Here is a 19,569-nt window from a genome sequence, read left to right as displayed (position 1 = left end):
GTTTCATTGCACTTTACTTAATCATTTCAATGCCATAGAAGTACAAAAGAAAAAACAAACAATCTCCACAATAATAGTTAAACAAAAAGTGTCTTTGCCACACCGTTAACAGAACTCTTTATCTTAATTTTAATTTCAATCACAATGCATTTTGCCCACGTTTTGCCCATCCAATGAAGCACTAGCATCAAATGCATAAGAAGAGTAAAAGATCGCATCCACGTGCAAACATTAAGAGGATAGAAACAAGGTAATTGTTAGGAGTCAAAAAGACAATAATTGCAAAGGTTGCTTTGAGGATCCAACATGAAACTCGATGTGGGTGATGTCTCCCTTTCTCTTAGGAGAGGGGACTTTTAATTTATACAATATGATCCCCAAACTGTGGTATAATGTTTAATGTGGTTTATGAACTTCTAAATATTTTCATATAATCTACAGACAACATAGAACATTTACCAATAATTCACAGACTACATTGGACAAATTAAAAATTTATGGATGGCATTGCACATTCGGCTAAAATTCAAGGACCATATTGCATAAATTAAAGGTTCGAGGATGACATTGTACACTGCAACAAAGTTCAGGGATCATTTGTGCTATTATCTCTCTTTTGGCTTAAGCAATTCAGTGAAACTTCTGGTTGAAAGGAGGGCCAGTGTGGTGTAAGGGGACCATCAACAACTTGGAGTAAATAATCAAAAAGAAAGAACAAGAGGAAAAAGAACTTTGGGAAGCCAGAGAGTGCTCAACAAAGGCATTGAAATTTGGCTAATACAACACACTGTTCGTAAGCACCTGTCTTTAGCTGTGATCCCTTGCATAATCTTTTTTGTTTAAACCTCTACTCCCATTCCCGCAATATTCCTTATCGGCGCGATTCAATTGCTACTCAGCATCACCTCGGATTAATTCTGGATATTGCGGAACATGCTCGATCCTGTTCACATGCCGGTTGAACTCTCGACTCTGCTCAATGTTGTGGCATCCGCAATACATGAGAATAGAGAGTATCCTCTTCGACTTCATACAACTAGCAGATAGCATGTGGATATTGAAAATTCCATTATCTGGATGAAAAGGAGCATTTAGAACCTGTGTTAGGTAAACAGAAGCAAAGAATTAAGCTAACTCTCAGTCTCTCACAGCTGCAGCAGACCTACATTTACTTGATGATTATCGTGGTAAAGGTAAGATTTCTTTACGGCGAAACTCCAAAGTAGTAATTTAAGCAGGCTCCCTAACCAATCAAAATAAGTGATCCATGCAAAGAAAGGGAAGGCATCACAGATTTTCGTATTGGTCCGATCTTTGTCAGCATATCTCAGACAAGCAGAAAAAGATCAAGTACATTACCTTCTGCTGAAACTACTTTACCCTAAACTAGGGCTAAAAGAGCCGTATAGGAGCCTAAGGTGACAAACTATAATGAGTGTCAAGAGTTGTATCTAACTGTTCTCTGGGCATATATACAATTCAGATTTCTTCAAGGCAAAAGGAAAATTGAGTTTCATTACCAAGATTATGTTTGGCAGAAATAAGAGCAACTCGGAAGGATCTAATAGCTTTGCAGCTGGAAACTTCAATCTCTACCCTGCAAAGAAGCGCACATGCATCCCATCAATCAATAAGTGGACAAAACTGAGTGAAAGCAATACATGATGTGAAACTGACACCATTAATCGCTCTTTTATACGAAAAGAAGATTGCATGACAGACAAAATAGTAGTATAGAAAAGCTAACCTGGTCAGGAGCGAAGTTAAGTTGTGGAGTTCCATTTGGTCTGCCAGTTCTCATCTGTTGAAAAATCTATGTCAATATTTCAATGACCGATCATCTTCCCTGGTTCGAGTTTCAGCTCTATAAGACAGATTGACCAAGTTAACAATGTGCGAAAATGCAACTACTAAGGTATTCGTTTGCTGATTTTTGGATATGCAGTATGACTGAAGTAGTTGGGGACAACAGCACATTCCTGATGTAACTAGCTACAATTTTAGGTGATTAGTTATAGAAATAGAAACAGCAACTCTCTTGTAAATTATTTCGTAATTGTGCTTGACATATCAATGTATAATTGAATCTCAGATTTAAAGAACCTCTCACTGGTGGCATCTATGCAATGGAAGGCAAAGGAAAATGAAATCAACAGAGTAAAAGAGAAGGGAATATCTCGATTGATCTGAAACTTCGATAAACAACCTATGCTAAACAAGAAATATTTTAACTCAAGAAGATATATATAGAAAATCGATCAAAAACTCTAAAGAGAGCACACAACCAGTCAATCTGATGCCATGTAGAAATGGTGAGATTGTTGCAAACTTATCTAAAATCTTGAAAAATCTTTATACGGGAGTTCTTTTTATTTTCATAACTAATAGCAGTACTGAATGGAAAGCAGATTTTACCACCTATCAAATGCAAAATTACATACTACTGCTTACTGACAGAAACACAAGTGCACAAGACGATTACATTAAGTCGGACAAGTCAAGACTGCACCTCAACATTTTAAAGTCGCGCGGCTTTAGCAATCCAACTTGGTGATTCTCTCTTTGATGAAGAAATCTTGGAGATATCACTCCCACTTGACTTAGCTTGAGTACATAGGTAAGACAATGACTGCAACCACGAAACTAATGTGGGTTTGCGGGTAAGATCATCAGACTCTGCAACCTGTGCGTACAAGTCATTGAGCACCATGTTCTGGCCATCTTTCGGTAACTGGACTATCATCTGTGCCAATAACTTCATCAAGTCTGGCAATACCTGAATCATCATATTAAAAGTTCAACCCATCAAAGAAGATATACTATCTCAGTTGCAGAAGTCATTTCTCTAACAAAATGAGTTTCTTATTAAGCTCTGCACCACCGTACTAAGTTACTTTGCCCCAATGTGAAATTCTTGTCCTTCAGTTACCACAGTAACAGAAGCAACTTCCTATAATGATAAAACTAAAGATAAATGCGGTTCAAAAGTGGTACGAGCACCCAGGCAAATAATCACCGAATATATAGTTTGGCTAAGAATTATCTTACTGCAGGGCATAACAAACAAGCGAGTAAGAGAACTCACTTGAATATCAACAAGAGACAAAAGGCGCAGGAGCAACTCCAGCAGATTATTGCAAGGTTCTGACTCTCCTTGCCATTTCATGGACATATGACCATCCTGAACGAACTCTACACTGCATAGCTTATTTGCTTTTTCAGCAATACTGTGGATGCAGTAGAAAATAGCAGGACTACCAGCAGGAAGATGTCTAACAATGGCTGCCACTCCAGATGCCAAACCCTCAAAAGGAGTGATGGCAGGAAATGCCTGCAACAGAGGAATTACAACATTGAGAACAAACTTTTAATGAAGAAAATGAAGATTGATTTTTCATGCATAGCCATATCACTAGATACCTCTAAAGATCTCTGCATGTAGTAGTACACAAGTTGCTCCTTTAGGGATGCCCTTTGATCCTCAAAAGAATCTATACCAGAAGATACAAATGCAGCAAACAAAGAGTGTGCAGCTCGAGCTACTTTTACATTTGGGTGTCCCATATATCTAATTGAAGCTTCATTAAGGATGGTAAGACACACAACTCAGATATCATAAGGAACAAAGATCCTTGGTTAAGGATACAGGAACATAGTTGGAGCCACAGATTTCCTAAAGACAGGGCTCAATAACCGTTCGATGCAGGTTGGAATAACCCGTAGGTAAAACAATATGCGAGCAGTTTGCACGTCATCTGTGGACCAACAGTACTCTGATCCTGACGAAGGAATAATTGCAGAACAAACACGGAAATTTATCAATTACAATAATCCATATATAGCTATCAGAAGTACTGTTGCTAGGCGCTTAGCGCACTCATAAGTAGAACAGAAGATAATTCTTACCTTGCCCAACAGTTAGATCAGCATAAGAAGGAATTGACTCTACAAATGATACACATGCAGACTCATTTTCCTGAACACTAGGAAGGACCGCCCTGACAGTATCCAGATACTCGGCCAACCTCATATGCCGAAAATACTCTAAACAAGAAAATGCAATTAATATCTGCACCGACACCCCCATCTGAGTTTCCTTGCCGTGTTTAGGAGTTAACTTTTGCTTTGTTACTGCCAATGCATACATAACAACCATTAGAAAAGCAGATTCGGCAATTTTTTCCAAGTCACCGAGTAAATTATTGTCTCTGCCCTGAAGCACTAGAACGACTTGTCGATGACTCAAATACAAATCACAACAGTAACGCCAGAAGAGATTCTCCACAAGAGCTTTGTTTTGGTCATCTGCAGAAGCATAAAGATTGCAGAAAATGCCAGTTACGGCTCCTCCTTCTTTAAATAGAACACTTTCCACGTGTTCTCTAACCTCATTGTGCCTTATTCTAGCTGAACTGCTAAGAGAACTATCAAGTATCTTGGCATATAAGCGCCTTAAGGGAAAAATTTCACTGATCAACGCAGAAGCAAGACATATAAGAAAGGGGGCTCTTGAAGATAATGAGCCACTTCGAGCGAATGATAAGGCTAAACACTGTAAAAGGAGTCTATCCATGGGATAGTCAAGACAATTCCCAGGATCTTCCATTCTGGAAATCAATCCACTAGCAAGATATTCCATCTTGTCTTCTGCACTAATTGTCAATCTAAGAATCTCCAACCCTGCACCACGAGATGCAAGTCTATTGGAAGCTCTTAATACTCCACCAGCAGCCATTGAAAGAGCATAAGGAACATACTTCTCCTCTGAATTTTCCAGAGCAATCTGCGAAAAAAATCTAATCTTTTCGAAAGAACAAGAATTGATGTATCCCGAGATCACCCATTCAATCAAATGCAGAATCATAAGTCCATTTGGAATACTACTCTCAGGTCCATCCTCGCTCCCCCAAACGCCCAACGAAAAGCTCACAAATTTATCGTAATGAACATTGACAGGACAAGATAGAGCATATCCAATTCCTGCAAGGACGTTCGCTATGACTCCTTCAGACAACCTCATCAATGCACCACATTGTTCCAACAGCCTGCAAATAGACTCCAAGCACAGAACTTTTGAGGCATCGGAGGCAGCAGGCACAGCAGAGAATGCACCCAGAACAAGAACACCCTCAGCGAACACCAAACGACCCCAGTCGGAATCGAACCTAGCCGAAACAACAATTCCACACACAACCTCCACAGCAGAATCAACAAGCGCGGGATTGGGTCTGAAGGACTTCCTTACCCAGACATAGAGGAGCCTGAGAAACATGGGATGCGATTCCCGAGGAGGACAGAAGTCCGGAGAAGAGAGGATGGAGATCAAAAGCTTGGCTTGAGGGTCTGCAACATGGAGGGAGGCTTGGGAGTTGAGGAAAGTCTTCAGCGATTGGAGGTGGTGGGGTTGAAAAGACTGGTGCTGAAGACAATCTCTGAGCTCAGCCCATGCTTGGATTATTGCTCGAGCAGATGATGGGGAAGCAGCGTTTCCGGTGTTGCCGATACTGCCGCCGCCGCTGTTGCTTCTCAACCAGTCCTCAAGAAAGAGGGTATTTGCTTGTTTCGCCATAGCCACTGGTATGAACTAGCTCCGAAATTCTTCTTTACTTTCAGCCAAATTGTTGAATCAGACACGCACAGAGACTTCCCAACGAGCTCGAACTTTCCCCGGCAAGCACTCACGCTCGAAAAGTCCTGAAATTTAAGGTTTCTTCGCCAAGGTTATCTTTAACCGTTTTTGAAGAGGATTCTTTCATTCCTTACTACCGTGAAAGACGACATTTTCCGCCTAGGCGTGATCGGTTCCCGGTCCGGTCCGGTTCGGTTCGGTTCCCGGGCGGTCCAACGGAACCGCTCGCCGATTTCAAGAAGAGAAAAGATGTCCCCAAATCGACAAGCTCTCTTGCAATTCATGTACTGTGAACAAACTATTCGCAAGAAATGAGGCGGAGAAGGAGGAGACTTGCCTGCGGGTACGAGAGGGTTCTCGGCGCCGCCCACTTGCCGTCGGAAACGATTACCGTCGGCCGGCGTCGAGCGAGGCTGGAGGCGTGCGCGAGAGGCGAGGGACAAAGAGACGATCAGGGTTAATTGTGAAAGAGGAGAGGGAAAAAGAGCAGATAAAACTATTATGGGCAGATTCTTGCGGTGAAGAGGGTAGTAGGCCTTCTTGACCAATCGCTGTTGCCAAAAAAGACTCTTCTTTTAAGCTGTTGCCGTCTTTCTCATGCTCTCTCTCTCTCTCTCTCTCTCTCTCTCTCGAACCAGAGCACAAAAGTATTTCCTGCCGCATTCGTTCATCGAATTTTGCCCACCTTAAAGAGCACCCAGATGGTCTTTCTTGAGGATTGGGGACAATCATCGAGTAACATCAAATGGACGAATGTATATGGTGCCACATTAGAGAATGAAGAAAGTACACCTATTTTGAAGGTCCTAGGCTTTGGGCTCCAACATTGAGGGGTTAAAGCAGATTTGGACCCTGTGCTCTTTGGTGGTTCTACAGAACTTGGGTACTCAGCATGTCTCGGTCTGCTAAATGATTGGTGAAGCTCGCGCCATCGACAATTGGGGGATTCGAGGACTTTCTTGTGGGTTTTTTTTGACCTTTTTCTTATGAAACGAAGAGGATTTCATTACCCAAAATTGCAGCTGCTATTCATTGCAAACCAAAGATCATCTTTGAAACATCACACTCAGGTTATCTCAAACAGCTAATGTCATTGATAGTATGCTCTCCATATATGTCTTTTCTTCTTGTGGATTAGATCTGCTCTGTATATATTCTTTTTGTCTTTTTTTATGCAACTTGTCCAGCTCCAAGGGAAGGAAGCCCCATTGCAACTGCCACTAGTGACTAGGCTATGGCCAAAATGAAGTTTTCGACTTAGATGACCACTCTCGCCGTCTATAAATAGTTGTATCACAGCAAAATCTCCTGTTTCCCTCATAGGAGAACAAAATGATAAAGGCGGGGGTACTTAAGCTGCATATTGATCCTGAAGTCGCTAGACAGGCCCTGTGAATCTTGTGTGCGATATGAACTCTGGGCTGAGGTTAGATAGCCTCCCCTGGTCATACCAATTGCTAATACTTAAAACAGAGTATGTTTATCTCCCAAAGTTAGCAGAATTTCTTTTAACCACAAGTTTGAATTGGAATGACTGTTTTTTCTATCGTTTTCCATGGCCTGACATCTCAGTCAATTCTAGATCAGAAACTAAGCAGTTCAAAGATTACCTAGTTACTCTTGTCCTGGCTAATCAGAACCTATAATCTGTTTTCTGCTCTGTATGAAAGAAAACTTCTGAGTGTTTGTCATAGCAGCCTCATAACAAAAGTACCCTCCTGTTTCTTCTAGCTTTGCTAGTTCTAACAATGTCTTTAAACCTCTCTCAGTATAGTCAATTAGGAAAAACCAGATGAACCAGTATTTCTTCGGCACCTCCGGAGTTGAAGTATTGTGAAGATGAGGTGTGAAGCACAATATGGGGTGAATTGATTGTACGAAAACAGAAGTGACGGAGACTTGAGATATGCGATCGAAATTGTTAATTCTTGTTGTCCACCAACTTCTGGTCCCTTCCGACACCCTGAAACACAAATTTTAGTGCGCCTTTTTTCCATTTTCGTGCAAGATAAAAACGCTTTTTAAAAGTTAGTGCTCCATCATTCTAGTGTAAATAGGGAAACCCTTTGGAACGTCAAATGAAGACAAGAAGATTGGGAGAAAGGAAGATCAATCAGAATCATATACAAAAAGTAAACTGCACAGGGTGCGCATGACAATCATTCTATGCCGGGAACTATTTCTACTCAGAAATGATTCTTTTTGATTCTGTGCCAGAAAACAATTTCTGAGCATTTGAAGACGTTTGGTAACTGTCCAAAATTACTATTCACGTTTGATAACTATACAAATTTTTGTTTTATTAATAATATTTTAATATTTTTTTTCTTTCTACCCTTCCCTTCTTTGGCCATGGCCGGTCGCCGGCACCGGCGACTGGCCACAGGCCAGGGCGTCGCTGCCCTCGCCGCCTGCCTCACTGCCGGCCTCGCCCAAATCAAGCGAGGCCGAGCCTCGCCGTGGGTCGCGACGGCGAGGCTCGGCCTCGCCGTCTGGGCGAGGCCGACCCACCGTGGGTCGCGACGGTGAGGTCGGCCTCGCCCGGATCGCGCGAGCCGAGCCTCGCCTTCGCGACCTACGGTGAAGCCGACCTCGCCGTCGCCGCGACGGCGAGGGTCCACCCTCACCCTCGCCGGCGAGGGCCGTGACGCCCTCGTCGGCCCGGGCCGTGGTCCGTCGCCGGCTGGCCGCCGGCCGCCACGACCGGCCAAACTCCCAGGGAAGAACAACACAAAGAAGAAAAGAAAAAAAAGAAAAAGAAGAAAAATAACTCATTCTCAAAATTTTGCCAAGAAACAAGAAGCAACTTTTTTTTACTTCTTGTTTCTCTTCCAAAACTGTTTCTGGGCACAAATTTTTGCAAAAATGTGCCCGGAAACAAAAAGTTTACCAAACGCATTTCTGTTCCCAAACTATTTCTGGGAATAAAAGAATAAAAATTTTCACTGTTTGACACGTTACCAAACGGGCCCTAAGAGTACCAAAAGAGAGTTACCCACGGATAGAAATCATATAACCAGCCAAGAACCAATCGTTCACAAATCATGTTATAGAAAATGCAAATTAAGAATGAAAGCGGCTAACGGGAGTTAAATATCCCGCAAAAAGTAAAATCCAGCTTCGTTAATGCTTCATTAGGCAACTTGCTGTCTACTGAGAATGATCTCTTGGAGCTGACATCACTGATATAAGTAGGCAAACTATTCCATTTTCATATTGTAACAAACGATAAGGCTTTCTTGCAGATAGAAAGACATCCATGACAGTGAAGCATATCCAATGGTGTCTGTTCCATTTTAGGAACCTGCTCAAATGATCCAAGGAACTGCTCTTATTAGTAGTTATCCGGCTTTTCAAATTTTCTTTACACTGATCACAGAGAAGTTATTGCAGGGCTCCATCCAATAGACTTGATTATTTGCAGACGAGAAAGCATGTTGAACCTGCATTAGGAAGCCATACGAACCAAATCATGGAACACAAGTTCTCTGAATTGTAATTGGCTATACCTCAATATGGAATTGCATACTCAACATTGCTTTTGTCATGCCATTATACAAGGGTCGATGAGAAACTACAATCCCTTGCCAGTTCTCTGTGATTAATTCTTCACACGAAAGAGTGACGAGCTTAAATTGTTCTACTTTGTCACAGTACAGCATACAATGAAACATGGAAGGTTACTTGCTTGAAGGTCTCAAAACCCATTTTTAATTAAAATAATCTCGCTTCTTAGGGAGTTAGGTCAGCCGCCAGAGCCATTTTGGCTCTCCTGTACCTGTCTATGCTTTAAAAGCTACAACTTGGGAGTCTCAGCCAACTCTTGCATAATCAGTGAGGCTCTTGCACTAAGATTGCCAACATTCCTCTCCTGTGGCAATAACTTAGCATGAAATATCATCCTTCTAGTTTTCTCTGCAACCCGCTCTTTTCTCAACCAATCGACGAGTGAAATGTACATGCGGAAGATAATGATTTTTTTTTGGTCGCTATGCAGAAGATAATGTCCATAGGGACCTTTGTAAGGCATTTCTTAAGGAGTTGAAACTTGAGATTCCCAAGATTTTCTATATGATAGTACTGAGTGGTTCATACAATAATGGATGTATAAGAAGTTCAACACTTTAAGCACTGTTTTGAGTTTTGACAGCATGGTTTCTACTTTTAGTTGCTAATGGTTGCATGGGCTAAGTGTTTAATGACCAATATAAAGTTATCTTATATTATCATATAATTACTGTTCTTGATCAATTTGTCTTTTTTTTTAATAGCCAGCAAAATGCACTGATATATAAGCAATCACCTACCCCTTAATTAGTAGCCTCACTAGATGGATTGGTGCTCATTTTCTGTGTCTTCAGCGATATTCGCAACCTTGTATTTCCTTCTCTCAATGAACACCCAACTTGCAGCACACAAAATCCACCACAATCACCACCATTTTGGAACATCAGTAACTGTAAGGAAGGACCTCTGCTTCTCTAGATTCCATCCTAGATTAAACCCAAGTAGTACTCCCGACATCAAGCTCCTGGGGAGTGCAACAATGTCAGATGACAACGGTATTATCCAAATTCCTGACCCATCACCAGCCACTAATCGTAGTTATCAAGCAGGTAGAGCCGTTTATAACTGTCCCATTCGTATGTTTGAACCTGTAACCAAGACCCTGGCTTCCTTCAAAACCACTTTCTCCTTTCAGTTCAGAGCCTCCATGTTCACATCCAATGCTACTGATGAGTCATCCTTAAGCCGTGATCAAGGCGGGAGAGCCGGACCCTGGCTCGGCTTACTTAATGACGCATGCGACCACTACAAGATTTTTGCAATCGAGTTCGATAAGAGTCATGACACAGAGTTTGGCGATCCTAACGATGATCATGTCGGAATCAACCTTGGAACCATTGTTTCCATGAAAACGGCCGATCTATCAGAAACCACAGTTTCCCTCCATGATGGTTCTGTTCATCGAGCATGGATCAATTATGACAGTTGTCGGAAATGGATTGATGTTTATCTTGGAGCTGACAATGGTCACGTGCCGAACCTAACCGTATTATCATTGCCTCTGGATCTCTCGGGTTTTCTCAACGAATTTATGTTTGTTGGATTCTCGGCCTCCACAGCCAAATCAACACAAATCCACAGTGTTCTATCATGGAACTTCTCTTCTGCAATCGAAGCCTTTCCTCAAGTTCCCAGCGAAAGAACTTGCAAAAGAAACCTCATCCACCAAGTTTCCAAGTACTCTAAAGTCCCTAACTCAAGGGCACCGAGCAGCTTTCTGATTTTGTCCCTGTGGTTGGGCTATGCACACTAGCTCTTGTAGTCCTCTATTCCAAAAGCAACCCCCAAAAGAGCTCACCTTCTTATAGTTTTCCCAGTATCAAGCGGAGGCCGACACCACCTAGCAAGCCTCACCCCTTCACGATCCTTGAAATTTGCAGAGCTACACTCAAATTCAGCAAATCAGAAGTGCTAAACAGCGACCCGAAAGGCGTCCTATATAGAGGAACTCTTCCCAATGGCCGTCATATTGCAGTTAAGTGGTTCTCGCAGCACTTGGAGAGTCAGACCATTGCATCGAGCATTCACGCCCGAATAATGAAAAGAATTAATGGCTTGAACCAATTTTGCCATCCTAATCTGGCTCCTATCAAAGGGCGGTGTTACAACAGTAAGGAGATGATCGTCATCTATGATTATTTCCAGAATGGGAGCCTCGACAAATGGCTTTTCAGACTCGGTGTCCTTCCCTGGACTCGCATGTTCAATCTCATTGAAGATATAGCAAAAGCATTAAGTTTTCTCCATTCTAAGGGCACCATTCATGGAAATTTGAGGACAAGCAGCGTGTTTCTCAACATTAGCTATGGAGCCGTTCTGGCGGATTATGCATTACTTACCGTCGTGGCCAAGTCAAACAGAGGCGAGAATGGATTCATCGGTAAGAGAAAGGATGTGTTCAGGTTCGGGATGCTGGTACTAGAGATCGTTGCCAGGAAGAGAAGTGTGAGCGTGGGTGAGAAAGAGGAGACAGGAGTTTTGGAATTTGCATGGAGCATGTACGAGAGAGGAGAGAAGGACTAAGACGTGGACGAGCGGATGGGGTTGGGAGGAGTCAGGGAACAAGCTCTTCGCGCCTTGGACATTGGTCTGGTCAGCACTTTGAATGAAGCGAATTGCAGGGTTTCCATGGAAGACGTGGTGCAACTTCTGAATATTAAGGCACTTCCCGAGTTGCCCCAGAAGAAACCAGCCCAATTGTTTTAATCTCTTTCTGTCTCATATAATATGACTTGAAGTATCAATGTACTATGATGTACTATGTAGGCATACAGGGGTATGTTAGTATCTGATAAACTCTGTGCAAATGGAAGCATATGATTGATAGTGTGTTGTAATCAATGTCGCTCGAGTCTCAACCTAAATCCAAGTCCTAGAATGGTGTCTGAGGAGATGTTTCCGGATTAGTGTGATAAAATGCCCTCGTTCACTGCAAAAATCTATGATTCTTGTTAATACAAAGAGATGGTCGTGAATGGTCTATCTGAGCATAGCGACTTTAGGCCCTCGTGGGAACAGCTTTCCCAATGGAGACAGAAGACTCGAGAGAGCCAATCGTCTTTTACTTTACACATACCATAAAGAGCAGCAACATAAGACAAACCGATTGGAATGGCGTTAAAATGAGCTAATGCTGCATTATCGCGAGTGAAAATGATATCCATCAACTAAGCACACCAAATTTTCAGTCAATAAACATGTCTGGTGACGCTTGGCCACTAAGGTTGGAAGATGCAACACTTTCACAGAAGATAAGCTCCCTGATGTGAAACCATCTTTGGCGGTCCCCTTTTTGGACTTCAAAGCGTTCGCTAGTAAATTTGGCATGCCCTAACGATGCATGCCACGACCAGGATAGTGACGTTGGGGGTGGTACAGACGTCGAAATACTCTACAGAGCGCGCGAGTTCTATTACTTGACCCACCAAGAGGACTTTTTTTCTTGAGTGAACTAGAGAGAGAGAGAGAGAGAGAGAGAGAGAGAGAGAGAGAGAGAGAGAGAGAGAGATTTCTCGTCTCAGGGACTGACAATAGAGAGAATGGAAGTTGCACAAATGACATTTTAAGAGCAATTAGACAGCAATATGGAAAGAATTTGCTGCACTCTAACCAGTAATAGTTCACACAAACCAGACCTTCCCAGCTTCAATTCCCAAAGGAAATGGCTCCAATAATACAATCAAACTCTCTTTGAGTAAGTGAATGAAGAACTCTACGTTGGAGACGAGTAAAAACATTGACAGATACTCATCAGAATACTTCCAGCAATAACCATTAAATTAAACAGAGAAAAATATCTGGACATACTACTGCGCAGAACACGAGCTGGCTAAATGGTGTTACAGAAACAGGGAAGATAGTGTTGCTTCCCGAAACTGCCAAACTCGAAAAAGCGAAAATCCAAATTTGTGCTTCTACAGGAATTATCTTATTCATTTCAGTGACCAGCCAAACTTTTCTCGCAACTACCGTCCTTGGTTTTCTTGGCGTAGAATCTCCTGTACATGGAGTCGACTTCAGTGAGATAGTATGTACCGGGAGATAGGAGAGTACAGTCCTTGCTTGTCGTGAAGTCCTTAGCCCCATATCTATGCTCCATAAGCTTCAAGTTCTCGACAAATTTTTCAGGAGGGAACTGTAAGAAAGCACGTTTCATCATTAGTCCATCATCCACCTAATCAATGGTAAGGTGACAGTTCGCTCCACTTTTTCTCATCGCAAGATGATTAGATTTTCTTGTCCTCAGACTTTAGTAAATTGAATACTAATACCACTGGACACGTAGCAGTTGACACAGAAGCAATACAGTCGAGCAAGCTGAAATTTACAAAAGCGTTAGGTGATCACAGGCGGACATTTACAGAGACGTCTTAACTGCTGCCGCATATATATACTTCCAAATACTGGGTTCAAGCACTTTGAAGTAGCATGAGATTTCTACCATTAAAAATTATGCATATTAGTGGAGTATGAGAAGTACCTCATGCCTTGACTTCAACTTCTTCTCGACATCCATAACAGATGCCATCTTAGAGAGGCTGAAGGGATTTTGGCCATCACGAAGTCGCAATGAGAACATTGTAGCAGTTAAACCACTTCCATATGAGAACAATATGATGCGTTTGCCTCCCTACAGAAATTGAAGAACATAAACTTGAGATGCAAGATCCAGATGGTAGGTGCAAGAACCATTCCGTAAAATATGTCCAAAAACTTATACCAGTGTGGCATGCTTGTTGTGAATAAGAGAAGCAAATGCGGCATAGAGAGATGCAGTGTACATGTTGCCAACTTGTTTTGGTATCAAAGTGGTTGGTTGCACTTTTTCATCATACAAGGGCTTTGCAACTTGTTGGGATACCTAAAATGAGGGGGGAAAACAACACTATGAGCCACAAGTTTCATCCTTTTATTGTATTTGGATGTCGGCTTTGGAATGACCTTCTCAAGATCACGGCTTGAATAGCTTTCATCACCAGATAAGCTTGAAAAAGGAGCCAGCTTTTCTTTGGAAAGTTCATCAACAGAGCTGCCCGTCAAATGGAAGTAAAATCAATCATCGAGTCAAAGTATATATGTTACAGAAGTTTTTAAAGCTGTAAAGCAGGAAGAACATAAAACCTGGCATTCCTCAAGTAGTCATTGAATACTAAACGAGCAAAGCTTTTCTGTACAAGCTGCAGTTGGTAGTATGTTTTAGATTTAGTGAAGTTGAAGAATACTGAAATAAGCAGTTGCTTGAGAGTTGAGATGAGGCGAAAATGGCACCTTGTTATAAGGAGAGTGGAAAACGAAATAGGCGGCATCAGATATTGAGAATTGCTTTGCTTCTAACTTCTCGTATCTATGGAAAACCAAAGTGCAAGAATGTAGAAAGCATGTAAGATTCTTAAACATAATAGGGAGTAAAAGGCATCTAGCATATTGATAGCAACTTACTTGTGACAAAAATGTTTATAGCAGGAGTCAAGAGCCATCAAATAGCATGTTTGTGATAGTTTCCCATCAACAACCTAGAATACGTTCAAGAAACAGGGTAAGCAAATAGATATCACAGAGAAATCAGGACTAATCGGAGCGCAATATTGTAGAAGGAACCATCTAGTCTATACCACATACTATGTAGTGAAAAAAGCCAAGTGCATTTATTTTTGTTGTCAGCAACCAAATAGCTATCAGGTTTACATTAAGAGAGCAGCATTCAACTTCATCAAGCTAGGTCCACCATGACTTTGAGGTACTTGGTTTGACGTAAACATACTTGCTTGACGAAGGTTTCTGATAACACTAGGTATGACATCTTGCTCTGCTGAATTATACATGTCATAAGGGCTTGATTGCTGAAAACCCACTAGCATCACAAGCATTATCTCAACTGTTTTTTAGGATGTTTTCGACTAATCTATTGAACTAATTTTTGGTCTTGGTGAAACAGAATACTTCGAATTTTTTCGCAATTGCACTAACAGACTCTACTGTCCCTCTTGATAAAGAAAATTTTTTCTTCATATTTCGCTTTCTCAACCCAAAATCTTTTTGACAGATTTATTGTCATCACAGATCCCTTTGAATAACAAATCACTCTTCCTCATACTACAATATGTATATTATTTGACCATTTTCGCTAGAGGACTTCGCTAATGCCCAAAATTTTATTCCATAAGAAGCTAAAGTCAAAACGAATCCTTATATATTCTCTGTTCTTTGTAACTGTTCAAATTCTAGAAAACTTTCAGGGTGCATTTTACCATCTTCAGAAAGTTCGAATTTATCAAGCTGAATGTGGCAGAAATAGCACCAAAAGACAATCCCTTCATTCAATTTGTTGCAATACTCTTGGAGACTTCTATCGACTATACATTTAGCAATTATCTGCAATACTTGCTGTAAAGAGCTTATATACAGCCGCACATTTAGATGCAGAAAAGAATCTAAGACAAGTATTGAACCCAGGGAGAAATCATTTGACCAATTAAGAATGTAACGTACAAGGACAGTTACCGGATATTCACTTGCAAGATTAGGCTTGTAAAAGTCATAGGCATGAGACATGTGACTCCCCCTAAATTTGCTTTCAAAAACGACCGGTGCATCAGGACCTATGAGCATTGCAATGGCAGCTGCTCCTCCTGTAGGACGAGCCGGTCCTTCAGCATACACCTGATAAAGGAAATCTCTCGCAATAAATCAACACGATGGTTACTCCAGCATACAAACTGTACATGATACGATCTAAGACACTATTAAAGACCATCTGAGTGCAGCCGAAAAGGCGCTTTCAAACTGATATTCCTCACCTTTGTCAACCACAAATAGAAGTAAAAAAAGCAAATTGACAAATTATATGGGGAATGGATTTACAAAAACATCCATTCGGCATGAGTAGCTATGAACATAGACAGATATATGTATGCGCTTTGGCCAAGGAATTAGAGATAACTTGAGGTAACAGTGAAATACTAATAAGAATCCATACCGCACTATCAGTGCATACAACAAGTCCATAGCGTCCATCCCATGAACTACTCTCCACCCAGTTGACACAGTTGAACAAAGCTGCAGTTCCCCCATAGCATGCATTAGTTGAATCAACGCCTTCAACATCAGTATTTCCACTTGCCTGTTCGTTTTACACACAAAAATTAACCAAAGCAATCATTTCTCTTGAGGCAATTCGGTAGAATAGCCCAAAAAAAGTCCCCCAGAAATATGCGTCATTTTCTTGGCAACAACACTAATGCACCACTTGCCACAACAATTACTAGACTCCAAAATATGTGGGAGTATACCTCAAAGATTGGCATGAGGAAGGTTTTGATGGACTTGCTCTTGTCAATGACAGTCTCACTGCCTACCTCCAGACGACCGATTTGTTTTGGATCAATTCCATATTTCTCCAAAAGGGAAGTCACGGCTGTTAAACTGAATAATCAATATTTAAGTAAATTGTCATGTCCGCATAGGCAAATGAGTGGCAAACTTAACATGCCATATGAGAGGCGAAAGGGCTGTGATTATTTCACAGATAGCCCGAAATCATGGTGAGGCAGACCTCATCGAGATGACGTCTTCAACCTCCGTACAAAAGGCCAGGCAGTCCTGTCCTAGCCCAATAGTGTACTTCCCTTTGCTTACTCCATCATGAGCCTCCAGGGCTTCCTATCCACGCAGAAATGAGAAACTGGGTTAATAATTCAGATGCGATGGCAGATGTTGTTATGGACGTAGAGCTGCGTAAATTCACAACGATCAGCCTCAAATCCATTCAAAAGAAAGGATCGTCGTCGAAGAGCAACCGACACGGCGCCACCGGGAAGCTCCCACAGCATCACGAGTCAGTCCAAGCGGATATTTATTTCGGATGAGGAGATTCGTCATAGCAATTACGGAAGTAAATGAAATGCAGATGCCGACTCCATCAGCAAAGTATTGAATCCATCGTCCAAGCGACTCTGCGGGCTCCATCACCGAATGCCATGGGATCAACGCTCGTCAAAGCCAGCCACTTGGATCACCATATACTACAGGCAATTTTTCCATCGCGTGACGAACTTAGCGCTCGGGTTCAGAGCCACACTCAGATTCCGAAAGATCTTTTCCTCCGTTTTCTCTCGTGCATTGAGAACGATACCGCCACGACGGGGACAGAGCGGAGCGGGAGGAAACGCACCTGCTGCACGCAAGTAGGAGGGAAGTAGACCTCCATGGCGAGAATCCCCACGTTCTTCGCCATTTCCGCGCCTCGAACGAACAAGAAACTATCGCTCGAGACGCGAAGAAGCTCGCAGCGGAGAATGAGGAGACACAGGAAACAGAGGACGATGAAACCTCGCTCTTCTCCTCCTCCGACCTCGAACGTAACTCCTGTACAGGGGAGGAGAGAGAAACCAGGGAAGTCGTAGAGAGAGAGAGCAAGTGACAGATGAGGGCTGGAACGTAGGCGCTCTGGCATATTTATACGCATCGACATGCCATTGCAGAGAGAGACTTTGTGAGAATTTGCCAGATGTGACGATGCACGTAATACACGCGATCCATAAGGTCCATCGATGATGGGATGTCTGATAAGCCCGTCGATCATGTAAGTCGAGCGTCATGTGCTCACCGACGATGAGTTTCCGGTGGGCAGCTTTCCGGCGAAGCGCATGACACGTGGTGATGATCGATTGACTCGAACCGTGCGTAGAAATTAAAGACCATTGCTAAGAAATATTCATCGATCGGGGAATAACCGTCGCTAATGTATGGGATCGGTTTCTCGTCATCCCTAGAGCAGCGCGCAATTCAAAGACGGTCAGAGAGGAAGATCAAATTGCATAATGAACAGCGGGCCAACCAACTCTCTTTGCGCAATTCGATCGGCGTCGAATTTAACAAATCAATTGCCCAACATCGTCCGATCGGACTTTACTTCCTAACCGATGCGCCGCCTAAGAGGCTAAGACATTTGATCCACGGAGCACCAAACTCTTTCATAAGAATGAATATCTTGTAATACTATTTTAATTGCTAGACGACCAATTTCGACTGCGGCAACAATAGTGGTTGGTGGGGGCATTCGTTTAGTCAATAAAAGACACCTAGAAAAAATTTTAGCAAAAAAAAACAGACACCTAGAAAATTACGCACACTAGACTAGACTACGGTCATAACAAGAAATATTAAATAAATATAGTGTGTGTATATATATATATGTAAAAAATTATCCGAGGAATATACATAAGCACAATGCTTTTGACTTTCCGCTCACATTTCATGTATCTAACCTAATGAACATATAAATAGATAATAAACTATAAAATGAGACATAACTAATTGGCTATACCAATCTTTTTACCATACATGAGATTGAATATTCGCTTGTCATTTCTAATGTTATAAATATAGAGTTTTTTTTTTTACAACATCAGAAGACATTACCACTGTGCCTTTGAGGTATGTGTTTAACGACACGAGATTAAGCAATTACGATTCAAAGATGCTCACGCGTGGAGCATCACCTAACACACCATCATAGTTAGTTTTACAGATTCACATAAATGAGCGACAAGACAAGTGATTCAAACCCCGATTGATGTAAGAAAAAGAAATTCGATGTGTATCGTTTAACCCAATGTGGATGTTTCAAAAAAAAAAAAAAACCCACGTGGGTGTCTATCGATCAATAATCGAGTAACAAATACGATTGAATTCATCTCATGTTGTAGGTATATGGACATCTTTGATGATCTGCTTGAGAGTATCATACCGATGAGATTTTATAGGATCATTATTAATTATTTTAAAAGCTAAAGTTATTGGATCAATGCGTAGTTTAATATTTAAATATTCTATTAGTCCACCTCACGCTTAGTCTAATCTTTTTATTTAGTGTTAGTGGACATATTTAATTGAAAAGGCAAATGAGATCTAGAAAGATTTAAATTCAGAATGCTTTCTCTCTCTCTCAGGTTAAGTTGTTATCGACCACCTTTGCTATGAGGTCGACGACCTAACATGATTTAGGACCGATGACTGTATAAGGGAGATGTTTCAACGGCTGCAGAGGCTATACTAACGTACGATATTCCGCAACTTATCATGTAAGTTGAGAAGATGTCAATCTTTTTGAACATGCTAAAGTACAACATACCTTTCGAATGTTTCTAAGCAACGAGGATGTTTTTCTGTCACTTTGACTTTTGGGTTTTGTGTGAATTGATTGCTTTAAGAATTAGTCATCGAACCTTGTAAGTTTCCATAGACTCTCCTCTAAAAGAAACTTAGAATAGTGCCCTGAAGTTAATTTATTTCGAAGATTTGACAAATTGGTATCCAACGGCATATCGTGACCACGACTAGACCTTCGCTTTTGTCACACAGCCGAAAAATTG

The 19,569-nt window shown here is 41.6% G+C and overlaps 3 protein-coding genes across 9 annotated transcripts; 1 reads left to right on the top strand and 2 right to left on the bottom strand.

The window, feature by feature from the left end:
- Positions 1 to 614: 614 nt before the first annotated feature.
- LOC115690267 (uncharacterized) lies at positions 615 to 6,504 on the bottom strand. 6 transcript variants are annotated; one of them, XM_056317841.1, is made up of 9 exons: positions 6,021 to 6,503; positions 3,907 to 5,694; positions 3,647 to 3,779; positions 3,421 to 3,568; positions 3,086 to 3,331; positions 2,510 to 2,776; positions 1,748 to 1,864; positions 1,521 to 1,597; positions 615 to 1,073 (listed from the first exon to the last, which is right to left on the bottom strand). In XM_056317841.1, exons 2-6 carry the CDS (start codon positions 5,567 to 5,569, stop codon positions 2,519 to 2,521), a joined length of 2,448 nt encoding a protein of 815 aa, XP_056173816.1. In that variant the 5' UTR covers positions 5,570 to 5,694; positions 6,021 to 6,503; the 3' UTR covers positions 615 to 1,073; positions 1,521 to 1,597; positions 1,748 to 1,864; positions 2,510 to 2,518. The 6 variants fall into 6 exon arrangements, with proteins under 6 accessions (XP_056173816.1, XP_056173820.1, XP_056173818.1 ...); XM_056317845.1 differs by having other exon boundaries at positions 1,748 to 1,846; positions 3,907 to 6,504; XM_056317843.1 differs by having other exon boundaries at positions 615 to 1,098; positions 1,360 to 1,597; positions 3,907 to 6,503.
- A 3,671-nt stretch (positions 6,505 to 10,175) lies between these two features.
- Positions 10,176 to 11,719, top strand: LOC115690307 (L-type lectin-domain containing receptor kinase S.4-like). The gene is made up of 2 exons (XM_030616628.1): positions 10,176 to 10,873; positions 11,077 to 11,719. Exons 1-2 carry the CDS (start codon positions 10,176 to 10,178, stop codon positions 11,717 to 11,719), a joined length of 1,341 nt encoding a protein of 446 aa, XP_030472488.1.
- A 1,028-nt stretch (positions 11,720 to 12,747) lies between these two features.
- On the bottom strand, positions 12,748 to 17,911 carry LOC115690268 (hydroxymethylglutaryl-CoA synthase-like). 2 transcript variants are annotated; one of them, XM_030616571.2, is made up of 12 exons: positions 17,367 to 17,911; positions 16,749 to 16,855; positions 16,486 to 16,618; positions 16,173 to 16,316; positions 15,698 to 15,856; positions 14,636 to 14,709; positions 14,465 to 14,540; positions 14,318 to 14,373; positions 14,138 to 14,225; positions 13,917 to 14,057; positions 13,677 to 13,826; positions 12,748 to 13,331 (listed from the first exon to the last, which is right to left on the bottom strand). In XM_030616571.2, exons 1-12 carry the CDS (start codon positions 17,775 to 17,777, stop codon positions 13,134 to 13,136), a joined length of 1,737 nt encoding a protein of 578 aa, XP_030472431.2. In that variant the 5' UTR covers positions 17,778 to 17,911; the 3' UTR covers positions 12,748 to 13,133. The 2 variants fall into 2 exon arrangements, with proteins under 2 accessions (XP_030472431.2, XP_056173967.1); XM_056317992.1 differs by lacking the exons at positions 14,318 to 14,373; positions 14,465 to 14,540 and having other exon boundaries at positions 17,367 to 17,910.
- Between the last annotated feature and the right edge of the window lie 1,658 nt (positions 17,912 to 19,569).

This window comes from Syzygium oleosum, unplaced genomic scaffold, assembly GCF_021117445.2.
Source record: "Syzygium oleosum isolate NSW1041296 unplaced genomic scaffold, Sole_v2.1 Sole_v2.14, whole genome shotgun sequence".
NCBI classification, from domain to species: Eukaryota; Viridiplantae; Streptophyta; class Magnoliopsida; order Myrtales; family Myrtaceae; genus Syzygium; species Syzygium oleosum.
This window is presented reverse-complemented; position numbering and strand designations above follow the sequence as displayed.